The sequence below is a fragment of the Neophocaena asiaeorientalis genome, unplaced genomic scaffold, assembly GCF_003031525.2.
Source record: "Neophocaena asiaeorientalis asiaeorientalis breed wild unplaced genomic scaffold, Neophocaena_asiaeorientalis_V1.1 scaffold67, whole genome shotgun sequence".
Lineage (NCBI taxonomy): Eukaryota > Metazoa > Chordata > Mammalia > Artiodactyla > Phocoenidae > Neophocaena > Neophocaena asiaeorientalis.
In genome coordinates, this window is record NW_020173731.1 from 2,460,567 (window position 1) to 2,479,597 (window position 19,031).

The following is a 19,031-nucleotide window of genomic DNA, read 5'->3' on the forward strand; positions in this document are numbered from 1 at the left end:
AGTCTCATGGCGTTGTGGTCAGAAAAGATACTTGATACAATTTCAGTTTTCTTAAATTTACCAAGGCTTGATTTGTGACCCAAGATATGATCTATCCTGGAGAATGTTCCATGAGCACTTGAGAAAAATGTGTATTCTGTTGTTTTTGGATGGAATGTCCTATAAATATCATTTAAGTCCATCTTGTTTTATATATCATTTAAAGCTTGTGTTTCCTTATTTATTTCCATTTTGGATGATCTGTCCATTGGTGAAAGTTGGGTGTTAAAGTCCCCTACTATGAATGTGTTACTGTCAATTTCCCCTTTACGGCTGTTAGTATTTGCCTTATGTATAGGGAAGTTTTCAACTACAAGCTATTCAAATATTTTCTCAGTCCCTTTCTTTTTCTTTTCTTCTTCTGGGACCCCTATCATTCGAATGTTGGTGTGTTTAATGTTGTCCTAGAGGTCTCTGAGACTGTCCTCAGTTCTTTTCATTTTTTTTTCTTTATTCTGCTCTGCAGTACTTATTTCCACTATTTTATTTTATCTTTCAGGTCACTTATTCCTTCTTCTGCCTCAGTTATTCTGCTATTGATCCCTTCTAGAGTATTTTTAATTTCATTTATTGTGTTGTTCATCATTGCTTGTTTCCTGTTTAGTTCTTCTAGGTCCTTGTTAAATGTTTCTTGCATTTTCTCTTTTCTATTTCCAAGATTTCTGATCATCTTTACTATCAGTATTCTGAATAATTTTTCAGGTAGACTGCGTATTTCCTCTTCATTTGTTAGGTTTGGTGGCTTTTTACCTTGCTCCTTCATCTGCTGTGTGTTTTTCTGTCTTCTCATTTTGCTTATCTTACTGTGTTTGGGGTCTCCTTTTCACAGGCTGCAGGTTTGCAGTTCCCATTGTTTTTGGTGTCTGTCCCCAGTGGCTAAGGTTGGTTCTGTGGGTTGTGTAGGCTTCCTGGTGGAGGGTAGTAGTGCCTGTGTTCTGGTGGATGAGGCTGGATCTTGTCTTTCTGGTGGGCAGGTCCACGTCTGGTGGTGTGTTTTGGGGTGTCTGTGGCCTTATTATGATTTTAGGCAGCCTCTCTGCTAATGGATGGGGCTGTGTTCCTGTCTTGCTAGTTGTTTGGCATAGGTTGTCCAGCACTGTAGCTTGCTGGTCGTTGAGTGAAGCTGTGTCTTGGTGTTGAGATGGAGATCTCTGGGAGATTTTCGCCGTTTGATATTACGTGGAGCTGGGAGGTCTCTTGTGCACCAGTGTCCTGAGCTTGGCTCTCCCACCTCAGAGGCACAGCCCTGACCCCTGGCTGGAGCATCAAGAGCCTTTCATCCACAGGGCTCAGAATAAAAGGGAGAAAAACAAAGAAAAAAGAAAGAAATAGGATAAAATAAAGTAAGAATAAATAAAATAAAGTTATTAAAATAAAAATTAAGAAAAAAAAATTTTTAAGTAAAAAAAAAAAGGACATACAGAACCCTAGGACAAATGGTGAAAGCAAAGCTGTACAGACAAAATCTCACACAGAAGCATACACATACACAGAAAAAGATCTCTTCTTTGTTCGCCCAGCTCCCGGGGTTAAGCTTTGGATCAGGCCCTGCCTCTGCGTGTAGGTTGATTGAGGGTGTAGGTCGATTGAGGGCGTCTGTTCTTCACTCAGACAGGACGGGGTTAAAGGAGCAGCTGAAGGCGTTATGAATCCCCTCTCCTCGCGCACCAGGAAACAGAGAGGGAAGAAAAAGTCTCTTGTCTCTTCGGCAGCTCCAGACTTTTTCCCGGACTCCCTCCCGGCTAGCCGTGGCACACTAGCCCCCTTCAGGGTGTGTTTACGCAGCCAACCCCAGTCCTCTCCCTGCGCTCCGTCCTCCGAAGCCTGAGCCTCAGCTCCCAGCCCCGCCCGCCCCGGCGGGTGAGCAGACAAGCCTCTCGGGCTGGTGAGTGCCAGTTGGCAACGATCCTCTGTTTGGGAATCTCTCCGCTTTGCCCCCCGCACCCCTGTGGCTGCGCTTTCCTCCGCGGCTCCGAAGCTTCCCCCATCCGCCACCCGCAGTCTGTGACTGCGAAGGGGCTTCCTAGTGTGTGGAAACCTTTCCTCCTTCACGGCTCCCTCCCAGTGGTGCAGGTCCCGTCCCTATTCTTTTGTCTCTGTTTATTCTCTTTTCTTTTGCCCTACCCAGGTACGTGGGGAGTTTCTTGCCTTTTGGGAGGTCTGAGGTCTTCTGCCAGCGTTCAGTAGGTGTTCTGTAGGAGTTGTTCCACGTGTAGATGTACTTCTGATGTATCTGTGGCAGGAAGGTGATCTCCGCGTCTTACTCTTCCGCCATCTTCTCCGAGTCTCCCTGTGTGTCTTATGTTGCTATTTTATAACTGTCCTTTTCAGAATCCTGAAAAAATGTTACAAATGGGATGCAGAAAAGTGATAAAACATGAAGGTGAAACTGGCTCTAGGGAAAAGTTCACTATTAATTATAAACTATTAATAAGGAAGATTTTAAAAATTCCTACATGAATTGTAAATATATTCATTACTTTTTCCTGAGCACACCTCCACAGACGATTATCTTATGGCCAGCCTCCATGTGGGCTATGTCAAACTTGGCTGACTTCATTGTTCTCAGTGAAATTCTGTACCTTCATCTGCATATTCAATCTATAAAGTTTATCAATCCATATTCAATTTACAATGACACATGCCAGTATTTTGGTCAAATTATCAGAGAATAACACCATGAAGTTTCTGCTATTCAATGCTTATTAAAAACTGTGCTGAAATAAAAATTTGGGAAACCATTTCTACCTAGTCTTCTACATTAGTTTCTCAAAGTGTGAATTCTGAACAATGAGCATATGTATGAGAGTGCAATTTTCTGGGCTTCACTATAGACCTACTTTACAAGCTTCCCTAGTGATGGGACTCAGAAAATTGCCCTTTAATCCAACTTTCTGGTTATTCTTAGAGACACTGAAATTTGTAAAACACTGCTGTGGAAATTCAAAATATTACCAAGACAGGTATCAGAAAGATATGCACTTGAATCATATAATTTTGACTCATGCAGAAGAAATGCTTTTGCTAAACTAAAATTGTTGATATTCCATTATCTTATATCTAGAACCAATATGAGAACAGTCGTAGAAACCACTACAACTTTTTTGGTTTGAATATTGTGTTCTGTTTCTCCTGCATCTCTCTGTGTTACCTATATGAAGGCCCATATAAAATGTCTATTTTTAGAACTCAGTGCTGGAAAGACTTTTTCATGAGACGTGGATACACTTGCTTATCATGGACAATGGGAAACAAGTCATTGGTTTACTGATAAATGTTTCACTTTTCAATGTGGCTGCCTAGAAAATAGAAGTGGAATAAGTGCTCAGAGTTATCATCTCTGTATTAAAAAAATTATTTCTCCCCATCCTGCCCTTACCTTCTACTCCAATATGTAACTTCTATAGTTGTCTTCAAAAAAGAACCTGAGGCAAGGATTTGGGTGCACGTGATATTTGGAGACTTGCACTCAGGAGAAAGGGAGTGAGGAAAATGGGAGAGAATGAAGGGAGGTGCTAAGCAAGGATGTGGTCTCAGCTGGAATCTGGCCTCAGCCTGGCTCCACAGAGAGCTCTGGAGCGTAAGTTGCAGCACAGAGTTCAGTGCCACCTAGGGCCAAGATGTCTGTGTTTTGTTATCCCCATGTCAGTTACTGGCTGTGGGTCACCCGTATTGGGGAAGGGCTGGAGCTGCCAAAGGTTGAGGTGTCTTCTAATCTGCATAGGGTTGCTTTCTAGAGAAGCGGGTGGCTGTGAACTGGATCATCCAAAACTCAGAGCAGCTGGGGATGGGGCCACTGGCCCCTAATAGCAACGGTGTCCACTAGAGTTGTCATGTATATTTTCGTTTCTGTTTTTCTATTTTAATGGACAACTTAGTTATACTTCTCCTTTCCAAGAAGAGAAGATGTCCCGGGAACATATGTTAAAATTAACAGAACCAAATTAAGCAGGGCTAAAATAAATGGAGGCTAAAATATATTTATATAAATAAATAAATAAATAAATAAATATATGCTTTGCTGATAAAAATTGTTTACCACAAAGAAAACGTACACAGTAATTACTAGAATACCAGCCCACAAGTAATGCTTGATTAACATTTAGGTTGAAAATATTCTCAGATATTCTTATTTAACTCATATGAGAGGATTGTTCTGACTTGCATCGAAATACACCTAATCTACGTAACATTTAAAACTGGGTTCATATTTAGAAGGGGAATTTTATTTATCAATATTGACTGTGGTGACATCAACTTCTCATTTTCAACGTGCAGACTTCTAACATCAGTGATTCCCACATTCATTTCTCTTCCCAGGGTCCCTGACCTGAACTCATTTGAGTATTCTAACTGCCCATGGAGGGTTTTCATTTCGGTGACCCAGCAGGTGCCTTGAATTCAAAACCTTCCCCCCCTTCCTCCTAGCCCACATCTACCCAGTGCCCTCCTGTGGTTCAGACCCAAATCTCTCTCTCAGGGACTTCCTGCCATACTTCTCATCTCTCATTCCCCTCAGCATCTATTCCACACCTTTGCCAGAGTGATTGTTCTAGAAGTACACATCTATTCACAACACTCCCTATTTTAAGGTTTGAAATGACTTTCCTACTGCCAAATGCAAAATACTCCTAAAGGGATCACAGTTCTTTCTGAGGAGTCTGGCTCCAGGCCAAAATGCTATGTGTGATCTTTCAGCCCCCAGCATAGGCAGTTCCATGGTTTTGTCTGGCAGGTGTCGTGGAAGCTGCCCTTCCCATAGCACTGTAAGCACTGTAATCTCTCAGGTTCAGGCACCTCTTATTCAGAGGCCTCCTTACTGGGGCCTCAACGGAGATACTTTTCTCCACTCTGACTCAGTAACTCTCCACTGCTAGCCCTTCTCCCTTCCCTTCTGCCTCAGCCTTCCAGGACCATGAACAGGCAAGAGCCTGTCTCTGCACCGAGACATTCCCTCCATCTGTGCTGCATGTCCATGCCCTGCCATCTCCTAGAAAGCAGACATTTAATTGGCTTAGTGTTTCTAGTGATTGGCACATTAAAAGCCCTTGAAAAATGCTGACTTGGTAAACCATGAACAGAGTAATATTTTCTTTGCACATACAAAGTAATCACTGAAGAGATTCATACACTTGGCTAATCGGTTTGCATATATCTAGACCGTGGCCATATTAAACTTTCTCAGTGCATGCATAAACTCTTAATTGTTGCACCTGAGAAACAAAATGGGTTAGATAGATATCCTAATAGTATCTGATGCTATCTTTCCATCTCTAAAATACTTGGGTAATGATAAAATTTGAATCTGCACCAGATATTACCACTTACTAATGCTCGTTTAGAATTTTTAATAAAACTCCGAAAACATAGTCTAATATCAATAACATTTAAAAGTCTAAAATGTTTTTTAAACAAAATAGGTAGTATGATAAAAATTGTCTACACACTACTCTTTCTTAATTGTATAGTGTAGAAAGAGATACCATCTACGAAAGTCAGGCATCAATGGGATAAAAACTAATGTTTACTCTATGAGTTGATTTCAAAATTATACCATGTAAGTGACTAATACTCTCAGTTGGATACAGTTCAAGATGTACCCAATAATGGATTTCTTCCCAGACTGCTTATAAATTTAAGCATGAAAAAGCTGAATTTTATTTGGCAAGGATAATGTGCATTTAGCTTTCTACTAATAAAAGGCACCCATTTCCTAGTATTAGCAAATATGATTTACACTTAATTTCTAAACAGATTTTCAGGATTAAATTATAATTGAAAAGCCTTTGATAGTATCTATTGGAAGCCAAAATTTGAAAGTGAAAATAATGAAACCCTTGTTTAGAACAAGAGTGTATAATGACAAACTGCAAGTCTCCTTAGTTGAAGAATTGGTTTTGATTTTTTTATATACAGTGAGTAACTAGTACCAGCCTGTCAGTTAATATGAGAAATATTTGTGTCCCATTTACTACTAAGCCAGTAGAAGAGGACAAATGTTTGCAGAGCTGAGAAAATGTGGGATATTTATACTTCAGATGGTTACAATACTTCAGATGGTTACAATAGTTAAGTCCTTGTTTTTATCTCCATTCAGTTATTCATCATGTATTTTTTGAGCACCTACTATATGTACTTTGCTAGTATTTGGAAATAAAAGTACTTTAGTGAGCGAAAACAAATGAGTTAGATTCTAGTGGGAAAGAGATAATCAAGAGGAATAGTGATGAATCTAATCATAAACAGGGAAATAAACAGGGTTTTATAGAGTGTATTATAAAGTTACCTGAATTGGAGTCAGGGAAAGCTTATCAGAGAAAGTGATACTTAAGCTGAGTTACGAAGAATGAGGAGGATTTTGTTAGGTGAAAAAAAGTTGAGGAGGAAAAAGAGAGCAAGCATTCCAGGCATAACTTCATGGAAAAAGACAAATCCACTGGGGCTGGGATACAGAGAGGTAGAGAGTGATACAATATGAGCTCAGAGAGGATGGTATAAGGGAGGCTAAAAGAAGGCCCATTTGAAGGATTCTGGTCTTATTCCTAAAGAAATGAAGGACAATTAGTGGATTTGAACTGGACAGTAACACAATCAGATTTGCATATGAAAAAGACCACTCTTTCATCTGGAGCAGAGAATGAAACAAAAGCAGTTAATAGAAGGGGGAGCTATGGCGGTGGCTTGGATAAAGGTTATGGCTTTGTATAAACTCAAGACACATTCAGGGTGCAAGTCAATATGTCTTGGTGATAGGTGGGTATGGGGGAAGGAGAGACGATGACATCAAAGATGACTTGCCCAACCAAATGGACGGTGATGCCATTTGCTGAAATAAGTGACACCTAAGGAGGCCCAGGTCTGGGGAAAGACAATGAGAGTCTTAGTTATGCTGAGGTGCCTTTGAGAAATGGAGATATCCAACTGGAGTTAGCTAGATGAAGATGGAGCTCAGAGAGAAATCCAATCTGAGAGGGCAAAAGAAAAACAATAAAGACCAGGCAGTGAGTCTTTGGTGAATGTACAGAAGTACTTTGGAAAAGAATGACAGATAAAAAGAAAACAAAATAGCTGTAAACTGAGACGAGCATAACACAGTGAACATATTTTATAATGCTAATCCTAGGAAAATAACAAATGTTTTTATGAATATTAGAAATAGTAAAAACTGGGGCTTAGTGAACAAATGGTGTTGAGTCAAACAAAAGAGCAGAGTCAAAAGTCCTGGTTATTGGAACGAATCCCTGCCTTTTAGGAAGGGGTAGCTGAGATCTGGGAGGGGAAGTACCATGTGTGAAACAAAAGCTGTATAATCCTTTGAGGTGGGGTGGGATGAAGGAGGCCCGTGGAGTTATGAAGATTCCCCCTTATTAAGATAGCCACAGTAAGTTACTGCCAAAAGTTTCTACCAAAAGTAACCAGGTTACTCCATACCATCTCAGAACCAACAGATGAGCATGTGCAAGACCAGCAAGTTTCTCTGGAAAAGAACATTTAAGTAAAGTCATGCTGAAGCAAAAATCATATATTAATTTTAATGCAGTTACGAGTATTCAAATAGACAGCTTTTACTTTACACAAAAGCAAATTTATACTCACACTTTGATAAGGAATGCAAACCACAAATAAGTTATGATTTTACTAGAACAGCAAACATTTTTCTTTAAAGGAAAACAAAAATAGTCCTAGGCATAAATAGCTATCTCAAGTCTTCAGAATGTCTATTTTTTTTCTGGTGTTCAATGTAAAATTTCTCTTAGTCTGAACTTCTGGCCTTCAGAATCAATGAATTCTACAGATTGTTTTATACAAAGTGAGGTGGGATTTAGTCCTCCTTTTATGTCATATGTTCCTTAGAATTTGAGAAAAAGACCAAGCCTTACACCCTTCTCTCATTTTTTTTGACGGCCAAGACAAATTATTCAATTCCTTCTTGGCTTTAGAAGTTTCACTTTCTCCTGTATTGCAAGAGTGAAATATTATTGAAAAAAAAGGCAGTGTCACATGAACTATGGCAGCAAAGTACATAGATTTATGTAATAAATTAATAGAACTCCAAAACAGTCATTTAAAATTTACTAGTTGTAAGGTGGATAGAAAGCCTTGTCTAGAACCCATGTCTAAGATTCCAGATCAGACAGGTTCCTGATCCTTGCTGGGTTTGGTACTTTTTATTTTCCCAAATATCCTTCAGGGCAAAACTACTCATTCTTAAACTGGTCCATTGAAAAAATAAACTCATAAACTATGTCAAAACCTTTGTTAATATTCTCTCCACAAGAAGTAAACAAAATGAAACTTGAAAAAATAAAATTGATATAATACACACACGTCTCCTTAGATTTTCCCCAATCTTAAGGATAATGCTGGGGATCAGTTTTAGGATATTTACTACTGAGTATCAAGGTGCCTGGGAATGAATAAATAAATTTCTGTAAGATACTGACAAGGTATGTAGTCCAAATATTTGGGGTATGAGGTTTAGAAGATTAGTTGTAGACTTCAACACTGCCAGGATATTTGACTTTTCCTACAAAAAACATTCAGGTGCCCATGTTCGGCATTCCAATTACTTCAGTGTCAAGACAAGGTCTAACAATGATTTAAGATATTGATATAACATAATTTAATAGAAACCATCTTGAATTTATATGCTCTTTAAAATATCATATTTTAAAAGTGAAATATCAGGGTTTTACTTTTGATTAACAGCCACCAAGAAGAACATCTGCATGTATTTAACAAGGGTAGTAATACTGCATCATCAAAAATATTTCTTGAATACTGTGAACAAAGGAGCCACAAAAACTCAGCATGAAAAGTGGAGTTCTGCACAGCCAGAATCAGATCTAAATCCTCAGCAGCAAGCAGGAGACTCAGAAAATGCCGACTTTAATTACAAACTTTATTTGTCAATACAATTCACAGTTTATACATGGTGCATTCCACCATATGAACTTTCAGAACAGTTATTGAGGAAGTGGGTGTAGCTTTCCTTCTAAAAGAAGAGCCTTTCTAAAATTTTGGTTAGAATTTTTTAAGTTTATAAAAGTACCTTCAACAAGTTAACTGAATATTTACATTTCTAGCTTAAATTTAAACTTTGGAAAATAAGCATCTATTGTTTTTTTTTTTTAAGATCCTGGGTTTATTTTTTAAGACCCTAATCTGAATGCCACTTATTCAGATACACCCCTGACCCCCAAGAATAAAAGTAATGTTTTGCAATTATATTTAGGGAAATCATTTTCTTTCTGCATTTTACAAATTATATTTACAATGTACAGCAGATCTGTGTATGAAAATAAAAGAAAGAGTAGCAATCTACTAGGTGCCTTTACTGAATTTCTTCTGAATCTTGAAAACATCCAAAGAGTTGCAAGATATAAAATTAAACTAAAGAGGATTAACAGCCTTTTCTATCTTTAAAAAAAAAACTCTCAAGATTTAAATTGTGCTATAACAGCTTTTGCTCTAATGTCAGAGATGAATTATGCCTGCAATCTGCATTTTTCCATGTGCAAAATCACAGTGATCCCAGTTTCAACTCTGCTCTCACACTCAGCCACAACTCCAGAGGTACACCCACAGAAGGTTAGGACTGTGCCCAACTCTGCCTCCTACCTTCCCTCCCCTCATCTGGCAAAAGTTACCCAAGGAAAGAAAATCATATGAGCTTTTCATACATCAAAAAGCGAATAGATGCTGGCAGTACAATGTTTATTAGCAAATGCTTGTAACACATTGTTTTACTATCTTCTTTTCATCCAAATGGCAATTCACACCAACTGTCTAAATTTGCCTTCAAGAATATCCATTTTCATAGTTTTGTCAGATCATTTATGTGTATATATATATATGGCTTTCCTTCTTCCACCGTTAAAAGATGTATATATAGTTAGTCAAAAATGATAAATTTTAAATACTGCCAGGAAAAAAGGGACTGATTGAGAGCAGTCAGTTTTACTGGCCTGGTAATCATTACACTGTATATATGTACCATTGGTACCTGAGTCAAATAAATACTCAGAGGGGCCGTCTTTGCACCTCATTTCTCTGCAGTGCCTTTAACGCTAGGGTTTCTGAGTGTTGCTTCAATGTCCATCTAATTTGGCATCTATTCCTTCTTCGGGCATCATCACTCCGGTCATTTTACACACTGTTTCCAGCAAGGTATGGTATTCAAACAGGAGTTGTGGGGTAAAGGACTGCGGAGTTGAGCCTAGGGGTGGGGCGGGGAAGGAGAAACCACACATTAGCTAGAGAGGTTCTGTTTCTTCGTAAGATAAGGCACTGACAGAAAATTTCTTAGGTAAAAGGCTGCATAAGAATTTCTTGCCATTTACAAAAAGAAATGTTGTCATCCATAAGTGGTCCATAATCTAGGCTCAGTTAGGTAGACCCTGAAAAGTTAAGGACTGATCCCTCAAAGCTACATTATTACCGGAAACAATTATAATTCATTCTGAGGCCTTTTGGCACATTTGGAAAAGAGAGAGGAAAACAGTCTGGGCACAGAAAGGCATCAGACATTGCTTGTTTTATTCCACTGGTCAAAGAAAGTGGACCATTCAACAAGAATCATCGAAAAGATAGTGCTGGCTCAGAATTCAAATTCTCTTGATGGTAGATGACCATGATAGGTGTATCTATTTTCTTTTTTTTTTTCCTTTTTGGATCTCATGCACAATTTAAAAAACGCTACCAACAACAGTCAAAAAGAGCATATAGAAGTCCTCACCTATGGCTATGCCTAGGGCTCTTCAAAGAGAGGGCTATTTAATGTTCTCAATAACAGCAATTTCCTCGCCTGCACAGTGTGGCGTCAATCCGTTCAAATAGATACTTTCAGTTTTCAGTAAGGGAGGCAAGACATCCCTCTCGCTGGCGAGGTGGTTCACCGACAGGGTCCTCCTACAGGGAGTCAGCTCCTGGTTGTGGTTTCCAGCCAGTTCTGCGGAGAGCTTCCGCTTTATGGAGGTGGCACGCTGGAACTTGTCGTAAATCTCCACACTCAGCCGCCTCCTGGTTTCCTTGAATTCGGCCGTGACGTTGGCTGTCCACTCAGCAGCATGGGCTCTGAACTCTCCCACCTGGAACATGCACGCAGAGAAATGACAGAGACACCAACACAGTCAATGTTTTGTGTGCTTTACCTTCTGATCACTGTATTTGGGGGTTTTGAAAAGAACATTGTAGACTTTTGTAATATGAGAGGTCTTACAATTGAGGTACTTAGGCAAGTTGTGAGGAAGAAGCTTCCATTTTATATAGATATGACTCTATAAATGAATCTGTGAGCTTAAACTCTATTAACCAAATTATATTAGAGGTACTAGATGCCCTTGTTTTGGGAAACAAATCCTGTCATTGAAACTTCTGATCAAAAAGGCAATCTCTCACTTTTTAAAGCTCTGTTTCTTTTTTAATCTGTAATTTAGAGAAGTATTTGAATGTAGAGAAGGCAATAAGACATAGGAGAAGCAGCAAGACAGAGTAAAAGAGCCTGGAGTGTGAACCCAGGTGACCTGGTTGGTTCTCATAGCAGCGATGCTGTTTGCTCAGGATATAAACAGAGATTTTAGAGAGCAGAAATGGTGTGTGCAAGAACTTTGACTCCAACCCCACACTGGTCATTTAGGAATCCTCTATTTACTAAATAAGCAATAAAATACTTTGTTTCTGATTCCAGGGAAAGCAAATAAACAAGGCCTGGCAAGTTCATTTTGAGGCCCATTTGGAGAATGATTAAGTCCAAGGAATAGTTTCTCAATGAATGTTTGTGGAATTAGTGAAGTTAACCTGTCTGAGCTGCCATTTCCTCAGCTGTGGAACAGGCATCTCCACAGCACACACCTAGCAGGATGGCTGGGTAATACACTTCAACTGCAAGAGCCTATCACTGTATAGTTATCATTGTGGCCTTTGTTTGAGGTTGAAGAAAAAGACATTGCCGAGTGCTAAGCATGTGCGTGTTTTCTTTGACCTCTTTAAAATTATATCTGCACTTTAATGACCTAAAACAGAATAATGACCCATCCCATGGGAAACTTTATAATCTTTTTCTTAACCAACTAGAATTTAATAATCTAGGATATCTCTTAGAATAATCTCCTAACGTGGAACAACTCCCCCATTCCCTATTGCTAGCACTTCTGCTCTTGGATTAGGGAGCTCCACAGAACTCAATTTTTAAGTGAAATGGGCTCCTTTTTACCTGGCAAGCAAATAACTACTGCTTTGTTTTGTTTTATTTTACCTCTGTCGCTTTTTGTTTAAAATTTTGATGTGATCAGAAACTGATGGTTTCTGCTATAGTCTGAACGTTGGTGTCTCCTGGAAATTCATATGTTGAAATACTAACTGCAAGGGTGATTATATTAGGAGGTGGGGCCTTAGAGAGGTGCTTAAGTCATGAAGCGAAGCCTTCATGAATGAGATCAGCACTCTTACAAAAGAGGTTCCGGAGAGATCCCTCACCCCTTCCACCATGTGAGGACACAGTAAGAAGGCTCTCTACAAACCAGGAAGAGTCCTCACTCCGTCATGTTGGCACTGTGATCTTGAATCTCTAGAACTGTGAGAAATCAATGCTGTTTATAAGATCCCCAGTGTGTGGTATTTTGTTATAGCAGCTTGATCAGACAAAGTTGGGTTCTAAATATTTATACTGAAAATCTGATTTATAAGAGAGCATATGTATGTACGTCTACTTCAACATGATGTATACGTGCACTCGGATGGTCATAGATATGTTTGTGTGTATGTGTGTGTACGAAAACTGTTCAAATATCCTTAGAAGGTGGCACATGGCAGACCAACTCTTCCTCATCCATCCATAATCACATACGTGCACACATTTGATGATCTACTTTTATTTTATAAAGGTCTTTTATTTCCCACTTGTATTGACCTAGCAAGAAATAATTGCTTGTTTTCTGGGTCTGGTTCTGAAAAAAGCAAACTAGAAAAATGAGAACTTTGTGGCATGCGTAACTGGCAAGATCAAGCATTCCTTAATCACTGAGGCAACTTAAAGGGAACTTGCAGGGAGAGAAGTGCTAAATTTATAGTGATTCAGCCTGAAGATTCTTACTGTTCCCATAAGGGACCGTGTATGACTGTACTTAGCTCTAAAAGCAATTATTGAATTTTTAATTCTGCTTTGGGGGGACTCTCTGGTTAGAAAAGTATAGGCAGTATCAGTCAGTGGTAAAAAATGCTGAATCACTCCAAATGCACTTATAAATAAACCCTCCAACTGTTGATATTCTTTTTCTATATACCTAGCTGTCTTTTTGATTAGACTAAGTAAGCATTCTTGAGTTCGGAGTCTATACTACATTCATTGGTGTATATAAAACATCTAGTGTCTGGAATAGAGAAGGCACTGAGTAGAAACATGATGAATTGCATTGAATTAATAAGTAAATACTATCAAGAAAGTTTTAACAATAATATTTTAACATAAACAGTTAAGAGATTCAGTTGTTTCTCTACCAGTTTCAATTTAAAAGACGGAAAATTGCAGCCTGCTTAAAGATAGTGCAGAAACACAAAGAGAAAACCTGATTAATATGGTCTTGAACAATACAGTTAATCATTGTCCAACATGTTATTAAATTCTTCTAGTTTACAGTACAGATAGTCCTGAGCAGTGTGAAATTTGCTATTTTATTTATTTATTCTTTGTGGTACGCGGGCCTCTCACTGCTGTGGCCTCTCCCGTTGCAGAGCACAGGCTCCGGATGCGCAGGCTCAGCGGCAATGGCTCGTGGGCCCAGCCGCTCCGCAGCATGTGGGATCTTCCCGGACCGGGGCACGAACCCGTGTCCCCTGCATCGGCAGGCGGACTCTCAACCACTGTGCCACCAGGGAAGCCCTGAAATTTGCTATTTAAAATAAAACAGTAGGAGATCTTCAAGATGGCAGAGGAGTAAGATGTAGAGATCATCTTCCTCCCTACAATACATCAGAAATACATCATGTGGAACAACTCCTACAGAACACTGACTGAACGCTGGCAGAAGACCCCAGACTTCCCAAAAGGCAAGAAACTCCCCGCGTACCTTGCTAGGGCAAAAGAAAAATGAAAAAACAGAGAAAAAAGAATAGGGATGGGACCTGCACCTCTGGGAGGGAGCTGTGAAGGAGGGAAAGTTTCCACACACTAGGAAGCCCCTTCACCAGCGGAGACGGGGGGCGGAGGGGGAGCTTCAGACCCACGGAGGAGAGCGCACAGAGGATGGATGCCGACCAGCACTCACCAGCCCAAGAGGCTTGTCTGCTCACCCACTAGGGTGGGTGGGGGCTGGAAGCTGAGGCTCAGGCTTCGGAGGTCGGATCCCAGGGAGAGGACTGGGGCTGGCTGCATGAACACAGCCTGAAGGGGGCTAATGCGCCACAGCTAGCCGGGAGGGAGTCCGGGAAAAAGTCTGGACATGCCTAAGAGGCAAGAGACCATTGTTTCGAGGTGCACGAGGAGATGGGATTCAGAGCACCGCCTAAACGAGCTCCAGAGATGGGCATGAGCCGCAGCTATCCGTGCAGACACCAGAGACAGGCATGGGACGCTACGGCTGCTGCTGCAGCCACCAAGAAGCCTGTGTGCAAGCACAGGTTACTATCCATACCTCCCTTCCCGGGAGCCTGTGCAACCCACCATTGCCAGGGTCCCCTGATCGAGAGACAACTTCCCTGGAAGAACACACAGTGCGCCTCAGGCTGTTGCAATGTCACACCGGCCACTGCAGGCTCACCCCACATTACGTACCCCTCCCTCCCCCCTAGCCTGAGTGAGCCAGAGCCCCCTAATCAGCTGCTGCTTTAACCCCATCCTGTCTGAGTGAAGAACAGATGCCCTCACGTGACCTACATGCAGAGGCGGGGCCAATCCAAAGCTGAAACACAGGAGCTGTGAGAACAAAGAGGAGAAAGGGAAATTTCTCCCAGCAGCCTCAGGAGCAGCAGATTAAATCTGCACAATCAGGGCTTCCCTGGTGGATAAGTAAGCATTCTTGAGTTCGGAGTCTATACTACATTCATTGGTGTATATAAAACATCTAGTGTCTGGAATAGAGAAGGCACTGAGTAGAAACATGATGAATTGCATTGAATTAATAAGTAAATACTATCAAGAAAGTTTTAACAATAATATTTTAACATAAACAGTTAAGAGATTCAGTTGTTTCTCTACCAGTTTCAATTTAAAAGACGGAAAATTGCAGCCTGCTTAAAGATAGTGCAGAAACACAAAGAGAAAACCTGATTAATATGGTCTTGAACAATACAGTTAATCATTGTCCAACATGTTATTAAATTCTTCTAGTTTACAGTACAGATAGTCCTGAGCAGTGTGAAATTTGCTATTTTATTTATTTATTCTTTGTGGTACGCGGGCCTCTCACTGCTGTGGCCTCTCCCGTTGCAGAGCACAGGCTCCGGATGCGCAGGCTCAGCGGCAATGGCTCGTGGGCCCAGCCGCTCCGCAGCATGTGGGATCTTCCCGGACCGGGGCACGAACCCGTGTCCCCTGCATCGGCAGGCGGACTCTCAACCACTGTGCCACCAGGGAAGCCCTGAAATTTGCTATTTAAAATAAAACAGTAGGAGATCTTCAAGATGGCAGAGGAGTAAGATGTAGAGATCATCTTCCTCCCTACAATACATCAGAAATACATCATGTGGAACAACTCCTACAGAACACTGACTGAACGCTGGCAGAAGACCCCAGACTTCCCAAAAGGCAAGAAACTCCCCGCGTACCTTGCTAGGGCAAAAGAAAAATGAAAAAACAGAGAAAAAAGAATAGGGATGGGACCTGCACCTCTGGGAGGGAGCTGTGAAGGAGGGAAAGTTTCCACACACTAGGAAGCCCCTTCACCAGCGGAGACGGGGGGCGGAGGGGGAGCTTCAGACCCACGGAGGAGAGCGCACAGAGGATGGATGCCGACCAGCACTCACCAGCCCAAGAGGCTTGTCTGCTCACCCACTAGGGTGGGTGGGGGCTGGAAGCTGAGGCTCAGGCTTCGGAGGTCGGATCCCAGGGAGAGGACTGGGGCTGGCTGCATGAACACAGCCTGAAGGGGGCTAATGCGCCACAGCTAGCCGGGAGGGAGTCCGGGAAAAAGTCTGGACATGCCTAAGAGGCAAGAGACCATTGTTTCGAGGTGCACGAGGAGATGGGATTCAGAGCACCGCCTAAACGAGCTCCAGAGATGGGCATGAGCCGCAGCTATCCGTGCAGACACCAGAGACAGGCATGGGACGCTACGGCTGCTGCTGCAGCCACCAAGAAGCCTGTGTGCAAGCACAGGTTACTATCCATACCTCCCTTCCCGGGAGCCTGTGCAACCCACCATTGCCAGGGTCCCCTGATCGAGAGACAACTTCCCTGGAAGAACACACAGTGCGCCTCAGGCTGTTGCAATGTCACACCGGCCACTGCAGGCTCACCCCACATTACGTACCCCTCCCTCCCCCCTAGCCTGAGTGAGCCAGAGCCCCCTAATCAGCTGCTGCTTTAACCCCATCCTGTCTGAGTGAAGAACAGATGCCCTCACGTGACCTACATGCAGAGGCGGGGCCAATCCAAAGCTGAAACACAGGAGCTGTGAGAACAAAGAGGAGAAAGGGAAATTTCTCCCAGCAGCCTCAGGAGCAGCAGATTAAATCTGCACAATCAGGGCTTCCCTGGTGGCACAGTGGTTGAGAGTCCGCCTGCCGATGCAGGGGACACCGGTTCGTGCCCCGGTCTGGGAAGAGTCCACATGCCACGGAGCGGCTGGGCCCGTGAGCCATGGCCGCTGAGCCTGCGCGTCTGGAGCCTGTGCTCCACAACGGGAGAGGCCACGACAGTGAGAGGCCCGCGTACTGCAAAAAAAAAAAAAAAAAAAATCTGCACAATCAAATTGATGTTCCCTGCATCACTGGAATACCTGAATAGACAACAAATTATTCCAAAACTGAGACGGTGGACTTTGGGAGCACTGTACTTCTGAGCCATGTGGCTGACAGGGTCTTGGTACTCCAGCAGGTGTCAGGCCTGTGCCACTGAGGTGGGAGAGCCAAGTTCAGGACATTGGTCCACCAGAGACATCCCGGCTCCACATAATATCAAATGGCGAAAGCTCTCCCACAGATCTCCATCTCAACACTAAGACCCAGCTCCACTCAACAACCAGCAAGCTACAGTGCTGGACACCCCATGCCAAACAACAAGCAAGACAGGAACACAAAACCACCCATTAGCAGAGAAGCTGCCTCAAATCGAAATAAGGTCACAGGCATCCCAAAACACACCACTGGACGCAGTCCTGCCCACCAGAAAGACAAGATCCAGCCTCATCCACCAGAACACAGGCACCAGTCCCCTCCACCAGGAAGCCTACACAACGGACAAAACCAACCTCAGGCACTGAGGGCAGACACCATAAACAACAGGAACTATCAACCAGCAGCCTGCGAAAGGAGACCCCGAACACAGTAAGTTAACCAAAATGAGAAGACAGAGAAGCACACAGCAGATGAAGGAGCAAGATAAAAACCCACCAGACCTAACAAATGAAGAGGAAATGGGCAGTCTACCTGAAAATGCAGAACAATGATAGTAAATATGATCCAAAATCTTGGAAATAGAATGGAGAAAATACAAGAAACATTTAAAGAACTAAAGAGCAAACAATGATGAATAACACAATAAATGAAATTTAAAATTCTCTAGAAGGAATCAATAGCAGAATAACGGAGGCAGAAGAACGGATAAGTGACCTGGAAGATAAAATAGTGGAAATAGGGCTTCCCTGGTGGCACAGTGGTTGAGAATCTGCCTGCCAATGCAGGGGACACGGGTTTGAGCCCTGGTCTGGGAAGATCCCACATACTGCGGAGCAACTGGGCCCGTGAGCCACAACTACTGAGCCTGTGCGTCTGGAGCTTGTGCTCTGCAACAAGAGAGGCCGTGATACTGAGAGGCCCGCACCTGCTTACCGCAACTAGAGAAAGCCCTTGCACAGAAACAAAAGACCCAACACAGCCAAAATAGTGGAAATAACTACGGCAGAGCAGAATAAAGAAAAAAGAATGAAAAGAATTCAGAACAGCACAGAGACCTCTGGGACAACATTAAATGCACTAACATTCAAAGTATAGGGGTGCCAGAAGAAGAAGACAAAAAGAAAGGGACTGAGAAGAGATTATAGTTGAAAAATTCCATAATATGGGAAAGGGAGATAATCAACTCCAGGAAGCACAGAGAGTCCCATACAGGATAAATGCAAGGAGAAATCGCCAAGACAAATATTAATCAAACTATCAAAAATTAAATATAAAGGAAAAATACTAAAATCAGCAAGGGAAAAGAAAATAACATACAAGGGAACCCCCATAAGGTTAACAGCTGATCCTTCAGCAGAAACACTGCAAGCCAGAAGAGAGTGGCAGGACATATTTAAAGTGATGAAAGGGAAAAACCTACAACCAAGATTACTCAACCCAGCAAGGATCTCATTTGGATTCAACAGAGAAAACATTTACAGAAAAGCAAAAGCTAAGAGAATTCAGCACCACCAAACAAGCTTTACAGCAAATGCTAAAGGAACTTCTCTAGGCATGAAACACAAGAGAAGGAAAAGACCTACAATAACAAACCCCAAACGATTAAGAAAATGATAATAAGAACATACATATCAATAATTACCTTAAATATAAATGGATTAAATGCTCCCACCAAAAGACAATAGACTGGCTGAATGGATACAAAAACACGACCCATACATATGCTGTGTACATGAGACCCACTTCAGACCTAGGGACACATACAGACTGAAAGTGAGGGGATGGAAAAAGATATTCCATGCAAGTGGAAATCAAGAGAAAATGGGAGTAGCAATTCTCATATCAGACAAAATAGACTTTAAAACAAAGAATATTACAAGAGACAAAGAAGGACACTACATAATGATCAAGGGATCAATCCAAGAAGAAGATATAACAAT

The 19,031-nt window shown here is 41.8% G+C and overlaps 1 protein-coding gene across 3 annotated transcripts in view; it reads right to left on the reverse strand.

Annotated features, from left to right (window-relative positions):
* Positions 1-10,795: 10,795 nt before the first annotated feature.
* KCNK2 (potassium two pore domain channel subfamily K member 2) overlaps positions 10,796-19,031 on the reverse strand; it is a 215,534-nt gene continuing 207,298 nt past the window's right edge. For 2 of the 3 annotated variants that reach the window (XM_024751067.1, XM_024751068.1), the window contains one exon: positions 10,796-11,129. In XM_024751067.1, coding sequence (XP_024606835.1) covers positions 10,812-11,129 — 318 coding nt within the window. In that variant the 3' untranslated portion in view covers positions 10,796-10,811. The remainder of the gene's footprint in view (positions 11,130-19,031) is intronic. The other variant, XM_024751066.1, reaches the window with a different exon arrangement.